The sequence below is a fragment of the Heptranchias perlo genome, chromosome 12, assembly GCF_035084215.1.
Source record: "Heptranchias perlo isolate sHepPer1 chromosome 12, sHepPer1.hap1, whole genome shotgun sequence".
Taxonomy (NCBI): Eukaryota; Metazoa; Chordata; class Chondrichthyes; order Hexanchiformes; family Hexanchidae; genus Heptranchias; species Heptranchias perlo.
Window position 1 is genome coordinate 55,501,133 of NC_090336.1, and position 20,421 is coordinate 55,521,553.

General features: G+C 40.4%; 1 protein-coding gene across 8 annotated transcripts in view; it reads left to right on the forward strand.

Moving 5' to 3' along the window:
• The first annotated feature begins 555 nt into the window (after nucleotides 1-555).
• LOC137328046 (liprin-alpha-1-like) overlaps nucleotides 556-20,421 on the forward strand; it is a 128,121-nt gene continuing 108,255 nt past the window's right edge. For all 8 annotated transcript variants that reach the window (XM_067994151.1, XM_067994142.1, XM_067994145.1 and 5 more), the window contains exon 1: nucleotides 556-1,346. In XM_067994151.1, the coding sequence (XP_067850252.1) occupies nucleotides 1,104-1,346 (243 nt within the window). In that variant the 5' untranslated portion in view covers nucleotides 556-1,103. The remainder of the gene's footprint in view (nucleotides 1,347-20,421) is intronic.

The following is a 20,421-nucleotide window of genomic DNA, read 5'->3' on the forward strand; positions in this document are numbered from 1 at the left end:
GAACCAAGCACTTTGTTTTATGTTGCGATTCCAACAGAGCTCCAGAAAATCTGTGCTACGATGGCTGCAAAACAGTCACAATTGCAATGCGTCCATACTTTTGTTTTTTTCCGGGAGGGAACTTTTTTTTTTGGATCGCAATTAGCATTTTTGTTTTTTCTTCAGATTAGTTAAAACGACTGATCAGGAACAAGTCCACCCAGCGGAAAAAAAAACCTCTCGTGCGTGCCGACAGTAAGCGGCTTTCCTTATTCTCTCAGACCGCTCACGGAGAGGAAGGAGGGAAAGGAGGGGGCGGCCGGGGGGGGGGGGGGTGTGCACGCGCACGCGCACGGAGGGAGGGAAGGAGGGAGTGCACGCGCACGGAGGGGAGGGGGAGGGGGAGCTCATGCGCGCGGCGGGAGGGAGGGAGTGCACGCGCACGGAGGGGAGGGGGAGGGGGAGCTCATGCGCGCGGCGGGAGGGAGGGAGTGCACGCGCACGGAGGGGGAGCTCATGCGCGCGGAGGGTGGCGAGGGTACGACGTTCCCTCGCACACGGACATTTTATCGGGGTCGAGGACGTCGTGAAGGGAGACTCGAGAGGAGGAGGAGGAGGATCGGAGAGGAGAGGACGGGGATGTGATTAGAAACGGGAACCTCCCTGTACACGATCCCGGGGATAGTAACCAGGCCGAAGGGAGGAGGAAGAAGAAGCGGCGGTGGATTTATTTATTATTTAATTTCTCTCTCTCTCTCTCTCTCTCGCCGTCGGACTTTCTCCCGGCGGCGATGAGCCGGAGGTCCGGGCTCTCGCTGCCGCCGGCTCCGCTGATGTTGTGAGGCGACGGCTGCTGACGCGGCTCCGACTCGGTAGTCGGTGCGGGCGGGTTAATTTTTTTTTTAATTGTAAAAAATATATATTTATGACATCCCCTCCCGGTCCTCCTCCTCATTATTATCCGGATCTTGCAGTGTGAGTTGAGGCCGCCGTACCGGACTCGAGCCTGACTCGGAGTCTCTTATCCCACCCCCGCCTGCCCGCCAGTCCTTCTGCCTCCTCTCTTCCACCACCACCACCACCCCCCCCCCCCCCCCCCCATTTCCCTTCGTCTTCCCCCGAAGATGATGTGCGAGGTGATGCCGACCATCAGTGAGGACACGCTGAGCCCGCGGGGCTCGCAGTTCGGCGCCGAGACGGAGGCCAACTTCGAGCAGCTGATGGTGAACATGCTGGACGAGCGCGACAAGCTGCTGGAGAGCCTGAGGGAGACGCAGGAGTCGCTGGCCCTGTGTCAGGCCAAGATGCAGGAGGCTTTCCACGAGAGGGACTCGCTGCAGAGACAGCTCAACACCGCCTTACCTCAGGTAAACCCGCCGGAGGGACATAAATAAACAAATCAAACAACCCCCCCCCCGCCTTTCTCCCTCTGAAATAAACTTTTCTTTTAAAACAAAAACCACACAAGAGGCTGATGTGGAGGCTCCAGGCCTTTGCATCTCTTCTGGTACTTTATTAGCAACAAGCTGCAGGGACTAAAAGCCGCTCACTTTTTCAAAAAAAATTAAAAACGAAATCTTGTTTGTTCAGTTCACTCCAAATCTACCAAGAAGTGACCCCAGGACGATTGGGAGCAGATCTTTTTGTTATCTCTCTCTTGCAGAGCTAACTCGAAAGATTTTCCCAGTTAAGCCAAAAGATATTTTAGTTTTAGCCTGAGCTTGGAGTTGGTTCTTTGCATCCGTTATTGTTGTAAAAGAGGGACTCCATTCGAGGTGGAGAGGAACGTAATTACTTAATTACAAAGCAACCCCCAAAAGGCTGCTTTTCCGAAGTATATGGAATAAGTCTTTATTTTCCTGTACTGTAAACATCCCGTGTAGGAATAAAACTTCTTTGTGCCTATGTTTTATTAAACATCAAGTATTTGGTGAAGAGGTGATGTTGACCTTTAATGCTTTAGAATGTGTATTAAATCTTAGTGAGATTCAGTCTACCAGATATTGTCAGATATAAACGCCCTGTGTGGTAAGGTTAGCTTTAAAGTGACTACAGAGAGGATAAAAACGCACCCTAAAACTTTGAGCAAACTAGCTGTTTAATATTAAAAATGCATAGTTGATGGATTTGCTGCTTGTTGCTCTAAGCAAGGAGATTTGTTAATCTGACATTTAGATCCATCAGTTGTGCTGCTGTTCATGCACTTGCAAAACCAGATTGTGTGGAGTGTTATCAGTGTTTGTTGAAATGTGTTTATATGTTTTGTTTAATAACTGGGGAGGAATAGAATATTACAGTAAGTGATTGTGGAGAGATGGTTGCTATCCTTCAGGTGGTTGTTGAGGTAGACTGAACAGGTATTGAGGATATAGACTGTCATCTGTGGTCATTATGTAATCTGACTGGAAATGCATTTACATTGGGTTGGAATGGACAATGTTAAATTTAAATACAGAGTAAAATTTGTGTACTCCACTCTTTCCAAATCCTAAAATAGCACATTGTCCTCAAAATATATACATGTGTTTCAATTCTAATTGTATTATGTGATTTCTGGATTTGGTTAGGGTAGTCTTTTTTATATTATAGCTAGCAGAACTAAATTGGCATAACGTGTGTATTATAGTTATTATAACTTCTATTAGACTTGATGAGCAAAAGTATTTTTGGGTGTAAATAGATCAACACAGGAAGTATTGCACAAAGTCCACTCTGCTGTACTGTATCCCTACGAGTAATTATTTGGCCCTAAACAAGTAATACTGCACACATTTGCACAAAACTGTAAAACCAAACATTCACTTTTATTGGCTTTTACAATTCAGCTAGATAATACTGAGGCTGTGACAATTTATTTATAAGTTACTGGTGCTGGGTCAGTAGAAACAAAAACAATTCTATCTGTATCCTTCAGATTTTTCAGTATTCCTTGTTGTAAATAGCATCATACATCTTTGGAATATAGAAACAGGAAAACATGAAGCAATCTGAAGAATTGCAGCATTGTGACTCTCTTTTTAAATGCTGGTTATATCTGGGAATTGTATCTTGAATATTATTGGCTTAAAGGTCCCCTTTTCTGTTTGGAAATGTAATCTATTTGTATTGGCCAGAATACAGATCAGTATATTCTTCAGGTCTATACCTGTATTACTTGTGTGAAGGGCAGATTTACAATCTGAGTAGTTTGTTATTTTGTAAGTTTGGAAACTGAAAGCATACAATTTAATAAATTGTGCTAGTGTTATCTTTTTAATAATTTACTATGGTTATTTACAGTTAGCAGGTATTGGTACTAGATTTTAATGCTTATGTATGTAGACTTCAAAACTGTGTTAAACTATCATTATTAGAAAGTGTTTTGGTGCCAAAATGTTTTAGCCAACTGATATTAAAATTACATCATGGGCTGTGTTGATTTTCTTTTATTTTAAAGAGAGTAACTGTTTGTACACCGGTCGGTGTAAATTGATCTTTCGTGCAGAATGTACTCTTTTTTTTCAAAATTATGTAGTTTTTATTTCCTCTAAGTTGTTCCTTAACCTAGTGTTGGACCACATGGAGCAGGGCTGCCAGAGGCACATTTCAATACACAACTAAACAAAGACCATCAAAAATATAGAAATAAAAAGTTGTTCACAATAACACTACAACATTGCAACTGCAAATTGTTTACCATGCTGTATATTGAACGAAAAGCTGGATTGATTTTAAACCCGTGACTGTGACCATGGTGCACTATCCCTGCTGGTCCTCCTTGACCCCGTCACCCACTCCATCTTCATCACTCTCCTCCTCATCTCTCCTTTGTAGTTAATCTCTGGAATGCCCCTTGCATGAATCTGCTCCTACCTGTCACTACATAGCCAGTATATGTACAGTGGCTTTTCTTCCTGCCCCTGCATGCTCACCTCGCAAATGTCATTGGGTTTTATCGATTGATACCCTCGTTTCCATGTCGAATGTTTGCTGATTGACATTCATCTCTACCTTTCTGCTACCACTCTTGACTCCAAGAGCACCAGTATGCCGTCTGACTGCTAATCCAACATCATATTGTGATAGGTAAGAACTTTTTCCAGCTTCATCGACACAACCAAAGTCAACCTGTTCAGCTTCTACCAGAAACTCTGCACCCTAGCTCCTGATTTTATCTTTCCCACTAGCTGTTTGCTCAGGCTAAACTTGATGGTGTACTACAGATCACCAATTTTCACTTCAGCACCATTACCTGCTCCTACGCTATCCTGACTGCCCAGAACCCTCATCGATGCCTCTCATACCTCCAGGCTCAACTATATTAGTGCTCTCCTCTTTAGCCTGCCAAGCTTATCCGACATACAGCTCATCCAAAACTCTGCCCCCTCACCCTAATCTATGTAATGTGCAAATTTCCCCTATCCTTGCCAACATCCATTGCTCATCATCCCCCGGTGTGTCAAATTTGAAACCTTGTCCTCATCTATAAATCGTCCATGGCTTTGCCCCATCCAACTTCTGCAACCTGTGTGCGTCCTCTGTTCTTCAGTTCTGGTCTTCGTTGTATCTCCCCTCTCTTCAATCTGCCTTTGATCGCAGAGCCTTCAGTGACCTTCTCAACTCTATTGCTGCTTGGTGTCCAGTTTTGCCTCTTTGCATTTATTATATTAAAGGTACCATAATTACCACTAAGTCACAATTAAGAAAATGTATTAAATTCTTTTCATAGTGTCTCTAGTAATAATACTTATCTAACAGACATTTCAAGGTTTAGGGCAGGGATAAATCTAATAATGTATGGTGACAGATCAGAGTTGAATGTATACTTCCTGTATAGTTGCAGAAAAATTGCCAAATGAAGTGAAAATCAAGATATAGTTTCCCAAACAAAAATATCTTTCAGTAATTGAATCACTCAGGGTAAATGTATTGATGAATTTTCAGTTGAACTGCACAATACACTGATCTAACTGTATGTCTTTGTCAGTCATGAGGTCCTTTTTTAAAGTGTGATGTACAACCTGAGGTGATCAGTCACCGGCTGCTGTTTGTTTTTGTTAATGGTAGTTATTATTTACATAGAAGATACATGTTTGGGACTGGTGGTTTACTCTAAATAAACCAAGTGATAGCAATGCATTGCTTATGAGCAGCACATGAGTCATGATAGTTGAGTCGCAAGTGGCCTATTTTGCATATAGTCCCTGATGTGTTCTTATACAATATTTGGGTGTGACTTAGCTGAAGTTTGTGTTGATGTTCTTCTGTAGGCTGTTATGTACAAATTAGTGAGGTGTTTGGAGAGCCACAAACACTTTAGAAACATGTACTCTTAAGTTTATTACCACAGATAAGTTGCTCTAGGTATTGGCTCCTGATTAAAATTGAAGTTGTCCCTTGTGTAATTGGCTGTGTTTGCCAATGTAGTTTTATCTGCTTAATAGTGTGAAAAGTCAACTTAGTATCTGCATTCCTAGGCAGCTATAATGCCAGGTAGGATGGTAGCTTTTAAATAAATTTGGAGTCCCATTGCTATTAATCTATGGTAAGTGCACAGTCTGCTAGAGTTTATGTTGTAGTTTTTAATTCTATTGATTTTCCTCCTGATGGAACGTTCACATCTTAATTTCCTCCACCTTTGACAATAAACATATAAGTTTTGCATGTATACTGTACAAGAACTTTAAAGTAAAATATAGGATAGCAATGAACAAATTCTGTTCTGGCTTTTCATGATCAGTAGATTACCGGCAAGAACAAATTGGATGAGTGTTTTCTCTTGTACTCCATTCTGTGGTACAATACTGTGCAGTGTGCATTCTAAAATTTAGTGTAAATGTAATTACAGTTGCACATTAACAATGAACCAATTTTTTTTTTGCTTGTGAATGGTTATCTGTGTGGAAAAACTGCAGATGTGCATGTGGTACTTGGTACTTCATATTCCTGAAATAATGTGTCTGATACATCAATATGGCAGTATCCCTATGTACTATATAGCAAGACATTAATGGTGAATTCACATTACCAATTTACCGACTATGCAAAGCGGTTTCAGCTTTAGGAATATGCTAAACTTATTGAATGTACATTGGTTGTGAAGATCCAAACAGACTTTGAAGCGGAGTGCGATGCACTCCTTAAGGGAGTCTTGCTCTGCTTTGTCCTGATGTCAGATCTGGCTGTGATTCAGGCTACATTTACTTTATAACTACAGTTTTGATGTGAAATAAAACTGCTTTTATACAAGTAAATCCAGCTCTCTCATCCAGCAGTAGAATCATTGAATCAGGAAAAAACTGGCTCTACGGTTCTGCTTCTAGAGTAAGGCAGCTGGATTTAGTATAAAAATGGCTTAAATTTCTACCCAAGTATAATCCAACACTGAACCAAATAATTCCCCCTATGGACATTTCCTCCAATACTGTATCCAACCTCCAGTATGTTGGATTAACCCCTGCATGCTTCAGTAGCATTTACACTACATTAAAAAACTGTTGATATCATGCTGCGAAAAGGGATTCTGAAGGGATGCCTTTTTAGAAAAATATTTTGAATTTGGACTATACTTCAGGACTATTATGGAAAATCAAGGTTTCCAAGTTACCAATGTAATTTTAGAGAGTTTTTAGCTTGTGCAGCAGTGAAAAAGTGAGAAAGAAGTAAAAAGCAGGAGAGAGGGAAACCCAATATTATAATCTTGTGGCTCCAGAAGTATTGTAATAGTTTTAAATTATGGATTGGTTAGATAGTTAGGATTGCCTCCATTTTGTTGGGGGAGGGGATGGGTGTATAACTGGCGGCCGATTCGATACCACCGTTTTTTTGCCCCGCTGATGTTGAAAGTTAACCCCATTTGTGAACTATAAAGTGCTGGTTTATTTGAAATTGCTTTAGTATTTTGATTTTGCTGTTCAGTTGGTGCTTGCATTTGGTGTTTGATGCTCAGTTGAATGCTTGCATTGCATCTGAAAAATTTCCTGAGGTACTTTGAAGTGTGAAGTGAGTTAAGCACGGAGTTGATTCTTGATAGTAAAAGCCTTCCTTTGTTGGAAAGTCAAATAACCTGTTTACTCTATGGGTTAGATTCAATTTGGGTAATGCTGATTCAGGCTAAATCTGTGGCCCACAATTTTTCTGTTCAGTTTGTGAGTAACTTGCCTTGTAGCTGCTTTTATATTGCTGCACGTCTGTGTTCGCGCCACTAATGCTAAAGCAAACTTCCCAGATTCCCTGTAGCCAGGAAGATCCAGTTTAAAAAAAAATTGAGCCAGTAGCACTAATACAGCACTTAGCCTAACATAAAAGCAGCCATACTCTGCCACTGCTTTGATGAACATATATGCCTGATAGGAGAGATGTATTTTTTTTTGCATCATATTTATTTGAATCTGCTTAAATTAATTTCAAACCAGGTTTGTGAACTGGGCTTTCTTTTTAAAAATGCAAAATGGTGTTAATTAGCACCAATTAGTACATTTTGAACTGAAAAGTGTTTGAAATCAATTGTGATCTAAATTTACCACTATGGTATAAATGAGGTCAGTTTTTTCTGTCTGCTGCCTTGATTATAACCTGTGACCCAAATCTTGTTCCCTGTTTGTTCTGTAAAGTTGGAATTCCCATCTAGTTATTATACTGTCTATTCAATGAAAGAGCCATTGAGTAGTTAGAATTGTAAGGTAAGTCTAGCTTTTATTGTCAGAAGAGAGAGAGCAATTCTTGTTGGTCTCCTGGCAGACCCAACCATTTGGAATTCTTGTATTTTTCAGGTAAAGAGAAATTTTATCAAGCGAGAGCAATTTGGCCTAGATAGTGGCTCTTGTGTCTGTTGCTATAAGATCACTCTTTTTGTGTTACATAGTTAGAGTAGCTGTTCACTAGTATTGTAGCAAGATACTGGAAAAAGTTCATTCCCAAACTTATTTCTCTCAAAGATGTTGGGTTAGACAGGGGATCTGGGTGACTTTTAAATAGTCTTATGCTATATTCAAATCAACAGCCAGTGTTTCTACATTTGTGCATATGGCAGGAATATATCAGTTACCATAACGTCTAACACAATTTTCTCTTGCACAGATTCTTTTTGATATTGTAATGATGGAAAATTTAGAGTTGGGAGTTGATTAGCAGCAAAAAGTTAAACAGTTGAGAGAGTGCACTACCACATCTGGCTCATTTCATGAAGCATGCAGTGTGTGCTTTTTTAGTCTCACCTAGTGAATTCCTGATATGGGTGGTCCTGCCCCTCTCCAGTACAGCAGCAGTGATGTGATGGGTGTGATGAACATGCCACAGGCTTGCTTACTGTCTTAAATTGGGTTAAATTGCAAGTGACTGGAAATGGTTGCTTGAGCTGACTTTTTAAAAATGTTATGCAGAATGGTTTCCATGAGTGCGATCCAGCTTACAACTTCACGACTATATTTTTTAATTGACAGTATGTCAGAATCAAAATTACAACATCAGTAGCAATTCTATTGCCAGCACCTAGTAAATTGTACTCCTCTTTAGTCTCTCTGTCTGTCTCACTTGAATTTAGAGAACAGAGAGTAATAGTGTGAAACTTCAGTTTTCATAAGATAATTAGAAGTACGCAACAGGATATTAATATTTCACTGTCTTTCTCCCAGCTGACTCTGTATAAAACTGAAATTGAACCTGAAACCTTCAGGTTTGCATATCTTAATTCTACGACAGGGGGTGCCTATGCCCACTATGCCACCAAGTTGAGGGGGGGGAGGAGGAGGAAGGGGTCACTGCAGATGCAGTAGTTGGAAGGTTTTAAGTTTTTAATCCTTTTAACGTTTAAAATGATGCACTGAAACCTTTGAACTGTGCTGCTTTTTTGTAAGTGAGGCCAACAACTGTGCCAAGAGGTAAACTTTGAAGATCTATAACTGCACAGCAAACCTGGTAGCTGCTTGGATGTTGCTTTCACTGGTGATTTTAGTTTTTTTGTATTACAATTTTTTTTATATAGATATCCTTTTTACATCTCATGTAACAGTTCAGCTAAAGTAAGTCATTTTTTTTTAGAAGGGAGAAAGGAGGGAAAATTATTTTAGGAAAAACGTTTAGTTTTGAAGATGATGTGTTTTCACAAAGAAAAATTGATTTTTCGTTCAGCATGTTTTGGCCCCTCACCCCCATTTACAAATATTGTCAGTTGTCCCAGTTATTACCCGTCTGTCAAACGTGCCACAAATCTTGACTGAATTCAACTTTTTCTCACTGATGAGTAAAAATGGTCCAATACTGCCACTATCACAAAAGCTGTCAACACACATAGCTCAATCAGTGCAATTTTCTATCCTCGAGAATTTTACCTGACTTTTGGTTCAGATTCAAAATGTTGCTAACTGTATTCCTCTATGAAATTGCTGATGTCATCTTTTGTATTACTGCTAGTGAAAAGAGTTGTGTCTTGGGATGTACACTGAATAGAGAATCACTGCATGCCATTTTATAACTAAGTTGCCCATTCACAACCTATTGTAGCAAAGGGAAGAATGATAGTCAGGTATAGCAAGCTATTCGTCTTTGTTGGCCGTTTAGGTGCATACCCTGGAGCCTTATGGGCCATCTATAAAGTTTAGCCCACATGTAGCCTGTGACCCTGGAAATCCAGCTAAGGAAGCACAGGTAGCTCAGTTGCATTTGCAGTTGTATTTGTTTCCTGACTGGTTTGAATGTTATGGGCTTACTGATTAGGAAAGGGCTGCTCTTTGTCTTATTGTCTCATTAATGGAAATAGGAACACCAAGTTCTCTTTTTTGATACGATGCAAAGTAACGGGAGTATTCATTTAAACTTTATAGATGGCCCACAAGGCTCCAGCGTGGGCACCTAAACTGCCCACAAAATTCTCTGGATTATTAGTCAGGCCTCTGGATTACTTGTGCTGTAACATAACCACTACACTACTATGCCCATCTTATTAAGGTTACAGATTTTTACCTTGTTTGCAAGTTAACTGACATCCTGCCTACTATGTATCTTGTAATTTGATAGATTATTTAGATCAGTCCTCTAAATTCAAAGTAATAGTGTGAAACTTCACATTTCGTAACCTATTTAGAAGTATGCAACGGGATATTGTTTGAGTTTTAAACAAGTGAATACTCCTGAAGGTTGGACAGATGTAGAAATCTGTCTTTTCACTTAAAAGGAGTTGGCTGTATTTCAAATACCAGGTAGTTTATTACTCAAGTAACTGTGTGGTGAAGGTATGTAGTGGCTCTCCTAAAGCTACTTAAAAAAAATTCTAAAGGAATAAAAATCAAGTTACATACATTTTGTCTTGGGGAGGAAATATTTTTATAAATTTTTTTTTATTCGTTCACGGGATGTGGGCGTCGCTGGCAAGGCCAGCATTTATTGCCCATCCCTAAGAGGGCAATTAAGAATCAACCACATTGCTGTGGGTCTGGAGTCACATATAGGCCAGACCGGGTAAGGACGGCAGGTTTCCTTCCCTAAAGGACATTAGTGAACCAGATGGGTTTTTACGACAATCCGGTAGTTTCATGGCTATCATTACTGATACTAGTATTTTAATTCCAGATTTTTAAAAATTTTATTAATTGAATTTAAATTCGCCAGCCGCCGTGGCGGGATTTGAACTCGTGACTCTGGATTTTAGTCCAGGCCTCTGGATTACTAGCCCAGTAACATAACCACTACGCTACCGTACCCTGCTGAGCTGTAATTTCCATTTGTACAAACAAATGGTAAGAATGTATCTTTTGCAGTTCTATCCTGCATGAGAGGAATATTGTTTTAGAGGAGGGAGGTTTATACTGGGTATAAGGTGGGTCACAGGATCAGAACAGGTTTTCTTTTTTAAAAAATGATTAAAACAATGTCAAGTGTGCAATAGTACATTAGAAACTTTCAATTAAATATTTTATAAGTTGGGGAAAAAACTACCTGGACACAGAGGGGCAGGCAGTACCGGGGCATCCAGTCCTTTTCAAAGTGGAGGCTTCCATATAAATTAATGGAGTTGCTCTGGGATGCATATTGGGTTCTGTGGTAAACCATGTAAATTGAACATGTCCAGGTATGAGCACACACCTGAAGTAGTAAATATCCATGGTGGAGATATGTGACAAAAATAAAGATATCTGGTAAGAGGTACCACCTTCAAACTTAAAGAAAATGCATATTGAGGAGTACTTCATAAGAAAACTACCCCCTTCCCCAACAGTCTTTCCTTCTCCTTTTAGAAAGATTAGCATATTGGGCCATTCTGTGTACCATTAGGAAATGGAGGGAAAGAAATACCAGGACATTGGCACTTTAAGAGCTTTGCCATAGTTTTATCAGGTGATCCTCCCAATTTTCCTGTACTTAGCCCCATTGTGAGTTTCATCCTCAACTGGTTTTCCATTGTCAGCAGCATCGTACCTTTGTCTGCAAGCAGAAGATATTCTTCTATAGATAGTAATTTGGAGGCGCATGCTATTCAGAAATTCTGAAAGTTTAATTTAATTTTCGGTTTGGTCATCAACAGCTTTGGTATATTTACATCGTGCTCCTTTACTATGGATGAACAAAAGTTTACCTTGGATTTATCTTCTTGATTGACTTAGCATCAATTAATGTTGACACCCAGTTTCAAAATCTGTATGGAACATCATGGCTCTTTTCCAGCTACTGACAGCCACCATGGATGTTGCTGGTACCTTTTGATGTTGCGTGACTTCCGGCACTGCAAGCCTGTACACTATTCAGCAAAAGGTTTGTGATCATCTCATCTGCTGGAAGGCAATCCTGTTGGCAAGATTGCCCTAATGCAGTTCATTGCAATGGAGAAATGGCAAGCTTTGTCTGAAAAATTTCTTTCAAGTCGTGGTCAGGAAGAGAAAAAAGATTAATCTTGGGAGTGATCTTGAAAAGTATGCTCTGCAATAGCTTACAAAGCAGAAAGAAGACATTGGGATTCTGTAGAATTCTTGCAACTTCCTGCATCACCTGTTCAATTCTAGAACTCCTATACAGTGTTTGGACATAGGAATATCCAAGGTGACTGAAGCAGCAAGTCTCCAACTGGCCCTGGGGAGAAAAACCATCACAAGTGCAGACATAATTGAGTACTTATGCAGCTTTGCACTTCAAATCCAATGAAAATGCCCTTCTTAATTGATACCAGTTGCAATTTGCTTATTGGACAAGACAACTTGGCTGCAGCTGGGGAAACCACTCAACACCACCTCTCAAAAGTGAGAGTGAATGCAGGGACAGGGTAGAGCATTTGATGCGAGCATGGAAAAGCACTTAAAGGGGAAGTAACTGGTGCTTGCCTTTCCCCTTCTAACCCTCTCTGTTTTCTCCTCTCTCCCCAGTACGGCGATGGCAACTTCCTATTTGATGATCCTAACATTCATTTGTGGTGGGGAAAATCTGTGATTGTCTATAGCAATAAGATATATTTCAAAATAAAATAATTATGGAATAACTTGTTACCATGTTGAGCAATACCAGCTGAATTGTCTTGGGTAGTACAAGTGTTGCAGAATCAATTCAATAGAAATGGTATCTAAGTATTTCTTCTGACTTTTCTCCCTCTATTCCCAAAGATGAGGGCTCCACAGGTGATAATGGCTTTATTGTACCTTTTGGTAATGTGACCGATTTCTTATGTGAGCATGGACAGTGCATATTGTTGGGTTTTTCAACTGTCAGGGCCATGACAATTGAGCCCCATCCTATCTTCGCCAGTGCCATTGTGTGCACTTTTTTTTAGCGGGGTAGGTCTCCACTGGAAACCAACAGAGTGTGAAATCTAGCCCAGGGGTGCTAAGGCCAATTTTATGCCCTGGCTGAGATCGACTAACTTGTACAGACCAGAGATTAAACCTATGCTAGTCTTTACATCTAGAGGGCTAGAATATAAAGGGGAGGAAATTTTGCTACAGCTATACAAAGCCCTGGTTAGACCACATCTGGAGTACTGTGTATAGTTCTGGGCACCGCACCGTAGATAGGATATATTGGCCTTGGAAGGAGTGCAGCGCCCATTAACCAGAATGTTAGCAGGGTTAAATTATGAGGCAAGATTACATAAACTAGGCTTGTATTCTCTGGCATGTAGAAGGTTATAGGGTGATTTGTTTGAGGTTTTTAGGATTTTGAAAGGAATTGAGAGGGTAGATTAAGATAATTATTTTCTGCTGGTGCGGGAGTCTAGGACAAGGGAACATAACCTTAAAATTCAAGCCAGGCCATTCAGAAGAGAAGTTAGGAAACACTTCATGCGAAGGGTGAAAGAAGTGTGGAACTCTCTCTCTCCCAAAAAAAGCAGTAGATGCTAGCTCATTTAATATTTTAAATCTGAGATCGATCGATTTTTGCTAGCCAAGGGTATTAATGGATATAGAGCCAAGGCCGGTGCATGGAGTTGGGATACACATCAGCCATGATCTCATTGAATGGCAGAATCGGCTCGAGGGGCAATGGCCTACTGTTCCTATGTCCCCTGTCTGTTTGGTGCATTTACCCAGTGAACCATTGGGAGAGCTTTGCATTGGTGGTCTGATTTCTTCCCCCCCCCCCCCCCCCCCCATAAATTACATTTTAAAAAAAATTGTTCTTTGAACATGGGTGACTTACTGCTCATCCCTAGCTGCCCTGAGGGCATTGACTAGAGTCATGCAGGCCAGACCGAATAGGTGTGGCAGGTCCCTTTCTGAAGGCCATTAGTAAACCTGTTGAGTTTTCATAGCAATCCTTCAGCTTTGATAATCTCTGCCCCAACAGCACTATTATTTCCATAGTTAATGGGCGAATTTTGCTGTGAAAATAATGGTGAGGCACTGTTATTTATGTGCAAATTGGACAGCAACTTCCGGCGATTGCACCTGCGCAGTTAAATGCGGAAATCCGGAAGTTGCTGTCTGAGATGCCCTGCTCCTCCAAACGCTGCGTGAAACGGCATCTCGCCATCTGACTCACCATTCAAATATATTGAAGTTCCTCTACTTACTTCAAAATGGACTAATCGCGCCAAAAAAAGTTAGGACTTGTCCATTCCAGTGTAAGTACCCTTTTAACTGCGTGGTAAGTTAATTACTGCCAAACAACCTCTCTGGTGCTGAAAATTTACTTCAAGTGTCGAGTCTCATTCCTTCAGCTTTTAATTGTTGTTGGACATTTAAAAAAAATTAAACACATTTTTTTCCTTCTGTTTTTATCTCGTAATCCAATCTTTCTCTCTGTATTGCGCTTACTGTACCTGATCTAACATTACATTCACTATTCTAACTTACACTTCCTTGTTCAGACTCTGTGCTGTTTATTAACAATTCTTCAGTCTGCTTTGTTAAGGAGATACACCATTGCTTGCTCTGTTAACATAGGCCCCAGATGATCTGTTTGGCTGTCCCATTGACAGCAACTTGCCGTGCAGACCCCGTTGAAAGTTTATGGGCAAGTGCAAGTCTAACGAACGGCTGGCGCCATTCGTTCGCGCTCACAGCAAAATCTGGCCTATTAAGTTTCTCATTAAAACTCACTGTTCAGAGTTCTGAATTTGTAACTTAAATTTATTGCCCAAGTGATGTTTCTCCATTTTTTTTTTTTGCAGTCCCCTGGAAGAAGTCGTGAATTGATTAGCTTATGTAAGGGGCGCGACCAAGTGGTAATCCATGAGACACAATTTAAGACCTGTATTTAAAATTTTAAATCCGTTGAACATTGTTTTCAGTAAGGGACTCATTACTTGTCAATTTAATATTTATTGCTGATTTTGTCAATAGGTTGGACGTGCTTTAATCAGATTAGGCTTTAAAAATGCTTGAAACTCGTAAGACAAAAAAAAATTGAGAACAAGTATGGAGATTCTGGTTTGTTAACCTGGGTACATTTAGGAATATTTAATCTGTGATTCAAAAAATTGTGATTATTCACAGTATAAACTTAAAATGATCAATTGAAGCTCTAAATATGGCTTTGCTGTCTTATCAATTCATTAAACTTTATTTGCTTTGGTTGTCCATGTTTATTCTTGAAGCGCCTGTTGTAGGAAATTATGCAGATGTGATTCTGCTGCTATAATTATTGTGGGACAGATGACTTACTGATCAGATTTAGGAACCTTTTAAATGGTCTGATAGTGCAGTGAAATAGTCTGGGTCTGAAATTCCTCTATTAATGAAAAATGGAGAATTTCTGTTTTTCGCAGTAATTAACGACCCACTAACAAAATCACAGGCATCTGTGGCTTTGAAATAGTTTGAGGATTGTTGATTACACATTAAGAGGAATTTCAACCTTTTTTCTTTTACTGTGCAGATTATGTATTGGAATGCCTATCAAACAGAAGGTCAGACTTGTACTGCATTACAATTTTTGTTTGGGATAATGGGTCAAATACTCATCTTCCATTTTGGCTACTGTATTCAATAAGTATTTGTTATAAGTGAAGAGATTTTACCTTTTGTTTGTGTTTTTAAAAATAGTTTTGTACCACTAAATACCATACTATGAGAAACTTAAAGAAAGGCACTCTGCATCCTCTGTGAAAGTTTTACTGGTTTTAACACGCTTATATTTTACAGTTTCGTTCAACTGGTAAATTTATATCCCAAAAACCAGCATGGTTTACATTAGCTTGGAATTTTAGTCCTCGAACGGCAAACAATACACATTTTTTTTCTTTGATTAATTTTTGATTTTACATGGCAAAGTTTTGGTACACAGGAAGCCTGATATGTAGGGAGTTTTCTGTGGAAGCGATATGTTTTTAATTTTGTTTAAATAGTTCAATTAATCGCTGTGTTTTTCCATGATTTTGTGTGTCTTCAAGCTTTTAACTTTTGCTAATTAGATCCTTGATTCCTTAAATTGGTGATGTGTGGGTCAAAGTAACTTAATGATGAAAGAACTTTTGAAGTAAAAAGCTGGCTACATTTTTATGGTAAAACCCCACATTTTACATCTGTTGTGCTTTCTAATAACTTGTATGTGTAATAACTAAAACTACAGTATTACTAAAACTACAGTATTTTGAGACCCTGTAACTTTTTAAAGAGAAGTAACTAGTGCCTTGGGTCACAATGCACTTTACTGTAGAAGCTTTAATGCAATTTGGCATCTTTTGGTAGCATGTTATCCCTGCACAACTGCTAATGTTCTAAAGAATCTTGCTGCATGGCTAGTAGTAGGTCTGCTATACTAAATGTAGTGCAATTAGTAGGTATACTTCAACAAATGGGAACTATAACTTGATGAATCCTTTTTAAATGTTACATTTCTTTTGTAATCGGTAGTGTTAAACTCACTGAGGACTACAATAGAAATTGCATGTATACTATACATTTCCAATTTTACTCCAGAAGCTTTGTGAGAACTTGGTAGGTTTTGTTTATTGATGCTCAACCTGCCGATACAATTCCATAAGAGCACATTACATTATTCAGTCGTGTGATTTCCGTTTCCCACTGTGTCTGCCATCCAGTTCAGGGTTCACATTTTCCCCTTGGCTTTGAGCAGAGCCACAGAAGGTTCTTCAATTTCAGGCAAGCATCTTTATGGTACAAAGTGCTCCCCAGGTGCCTGTTATTAGAAGCAATGTACTTGAGCTCGCAGGAATTCATTACATCACCCTATTTTAGAGACCTGATTAGGACACCTCTTGAAGAGTATCCAAGTTCAGTGTTTTGTGCAGCTAGGACAGTTGGTCAATATTAAGATTTCTGAATTTCTCAAACTGGCTTTCAAATTGCCCCATGGTGGTGTCTCTGCCCAAGGGACATTTTGTAGATGTCTTAATTGCAGAATCGTAGTCGAAGTGAGGTGTACCTCAGGACTTTAGATTGATAGCCTCCGATGCTATTGTTCTCCCATATCTCCCTACACCTCATTGTCACTTGGAAATTCATGCTTCTGTTCTTTAGCTTTTGTGCACACCATGGTTACGTAGAATTTTACAGCACAGAAATGGGCCATTCAGCCCAACAGGTCTATGCTGGTGTTTATGCTCCTCACAAGCCTCCTCCCATCTTACTTCAGTTTAATAGTGGGGCACACACTTCTGAATAACCACCAGGTGAACAAATTGAACTGAAAGTGTTTTTTTAAAGATAGCCATCATAGATTAATAAAGGATTTTCTGAGAAATTGGAAAATATCGTCAGAAAAGCAGTGGATATAATTTATATGGGCTTCCAGAAGTACAGCATAAATTGGTTAAGATAATTGGGGCATATGGAATGAAAGGCAAAATGGCATTATAGATGAAAGAACTTGCATTTATATAGCGCCTTTCACGACCTCAGGACGTCCCAAAGCGCTACAGCCAATAAAGTACTTTTGAAATGTAGTCACTGTTGTAATGTAGGAAACGTGGCAGCCAATTTGTGCACTGGAAGGACTCACAAACAGCAAGGTGATAATGAGCAGATAACCTGTTTTAGTGATGTTGGTTGAGGGATAAATATTGGCCAGGACACCGGGAAGAACCTTCCTTGCTCTTCTTTTGAAATAGTGTCATGGGATCTTTTACATCCACCTGAGAGCAGACGGGGCCTTGGTTTAACGTCTCATCTGAAAGACGGCACCTCCGACAGTGCAGCACTCCCTCAATACTGCACTGAAGTGTCAGCCTAGATTTTAGTGCTCAAGTCTATGCAGTGGGATTTGAACCCACAACCTCCTCACTCAAAGGGGAGAGTGCTATCACTGCTACAGATGACACCACGATGAAGAAATGGCTGAAAGATAGACAGCGAAGGGTTGTGATAAATGGATGTTTGAGACTGGCAGGTGGTCCTAAAGGGGTGCTCAAGAAATCAGTGTTAGGACCACTTTTGTCCTCATATAATTGTCAGAACTTAGATGTAAAGGGATGGATATCAAAGTTTGCTGAAACCAAATGGGGAGGGGTAGCAGAATACAGGAGGACATAAATAGATTAGGAAAATGGGTAGCTAATTGGCAGATGCAATTTATTATAGAAGAATAAGAGGTAGTATATTTTGCAACTAAGAGTAAAGAATGGAACTATGCAATAATTAGTAAATTTCTCTGCAGTGGAGGAACGAGGCATCTGGCTGTGTAGACATGTAATGCCTTATAATTGGGTGGACAGGTTTTTTAAAAATCCATTAAGAAGGGAAATGGGAATCTGAAGTTTATAGAATCATACAGACAGAAGGAGGCCATTCAGCCCATCGCGCCTGTGCCGGCTCTTTGAAAGAGTTATTCAAATTAGTCCCACTCCCCAGCTCTTTTCCTATAGCCCTGCAAATTTTTCCTTTTAAAGTATATGTCTAATTCCCTTTTGAAAGTTACTATTGAATCTGCTTCCACCACCCTTTCAGGCAGAGCATTCCAGATCATCGTAACTCACTGCGTTTTAAAAAAAAAAAAGAATTCTCATCTCCTGGTTCTTTTATAGCGAAAGGAAATTAATACAAAGGCAACGAGCTCTGGATGACTGTACAAAGTGGTGTTTAATCCACATCCGAGTACTGTGCAGTTTTGGGCTGTCACTATAGGAGAGATATAATAGTTCTGGAGTGAGCGCAACACAGCTTTAGCAGGGATGAAGGGTGTAACCTATGAGGAAAAGCTACAACTAGGGCTGTATTCACTCTATATGAGGGGAGAGATGGAGGTGTTCAAAATGATGAGATAGACGAAGTAAACATAGATTATTTCCATTGGTGGGTAAATTAAAGACAAGAGACAATAAATCTTAAAATAAGCACTAGGTACGTAAAGGGGGAGATTAGAAGAAATTTTTTCACATAATTGCCGGAATGTGGAATGCTTTGCCACAAATGGTGGTTGATGCTAAGTTGATTACAGCTTCAAATAGATACTGGATAATTACTTGAAGCATAAAAGTGTTTGGGGAAAGGAGGAAATTGGGACTGTGTAAAACTAGTCCTTGAGCGGGGCCTATATTCATTGTTGGCAAGAAGGGTCTAATGACCTCCTCCTGTACTGAGATTTCTGTATTTCTATTTCTGTGGTTGCTGGCTATTTATTGGACTATATAAAGCAGTGGGCCAATATTGAGGAAGACACTAATGAGCCAAGCTGGGGAAAATTTTTCATAAAAGGTAATGTTGATTAAAGGGGTAGGAGAGTGGTATTTGTGGTCCTGTTTTTAGCCACCTCTGCTTGCTGATATACGTGGGCTGGGAGCGCAGTGAAGTATGTGTTTACAATGCAACTACGTGCCTAATACCAGTAGTTGTAGTTCAAGTTTTAGCCAGGCAAAACTGCATTTACATTGCCTGGCTCGTGCATAGTTGGAACTCTTAACCGTTTTGCTGAAGAAAGAGCCGCGTGCATGCTTGGATGTCGGCATGGAAAGAGTGCTCTCCCAACAATTCAAAACTTAAATATTTAGAAAGCATGGAGGGGAGAATCTCTGCTCTCCAAACATTTAAATTTAAGTTAGCTGGGTTTACAAAGTACCCAGAGGACATTTTGTAAATCAGATTTGACACTGCACTGTATTTACACTCCATGTGGTGTCAACCAAAGCAGTATGTGACTAACCTCTCCAGGGATTTTCCACATTGTTCCAGTGTCCTTTTTGAAAAGTCTTTTTTCTGAGAGGTTTGTTAACCAAAACCTATTCAAATTCAAAGCTCCTAGACGACAACAACAACAACAACTTGCATTTATATAGCGCCTTTAACGTAGTAAAACGTCCCAAGGCACTTCGTAGGAGTGTTATCAAACAAAATTTGACGCCGAGCCACATGAGGTATTAGGACAGCTTGGTCAAAGAGGTACCTTTTTAAGGAGTATCTTAAAGGGGGAAGAGAGAGGTAGAGTGGCGGAGAGGTTTAGGGAGGGAATTCCAGAGCTTAGGGCCTAGGGAGCTGAAGGCACGGCCGCCAATGGTGGAGCGATTAAAATCGGGGATGCGCAAGAGGCAAGAATTGGAAGAGCGCAGAGACCTCAGAGGGTTGTAGGGCTGGAAGAGGTTACAGAGATAGGGAGGGGCGAGGCCGCAAAGGGATTTGAAAACAAGGATGAGAATTTTAAAATTGAGGCGTTCCCGGAGCAGCAGCCAATGCAGGTCAGCAAGCACAGGGGTGATAGGAGAACGGGACTTGGTGCGAGCTAGGATACGGGCAGCAGAGTTTTGGCTGAGCTCAAGTTAATGGAGGATGGAAGATGGGAGGCCAGTCAGGAGAGCATCGGAATAGCCCAGTCTGGAGGTAACAATGGCATGGATGAGGCTTTCAATAGCAGGTGAGCTGAGGCAGGGCAGAGATGGGCGATGTTAGAGGCGGAAGTAGGCAACCTTGGTGATGGAGTAGATTTGTGGTTGGAAGCTCATCTCAGGGTCAAATAGGATGCCAAGGTTGTAACCGGTCTGGTTCAGCCTCAGACAGTGGCCAGGAAGAGGGATAGAGTCGATGGCTAGGGAATGGAGTTTGCGGCGGGGACCAAGGACAATGGCTTCGGTCTTGCCAATATTTAGTTGGAGGA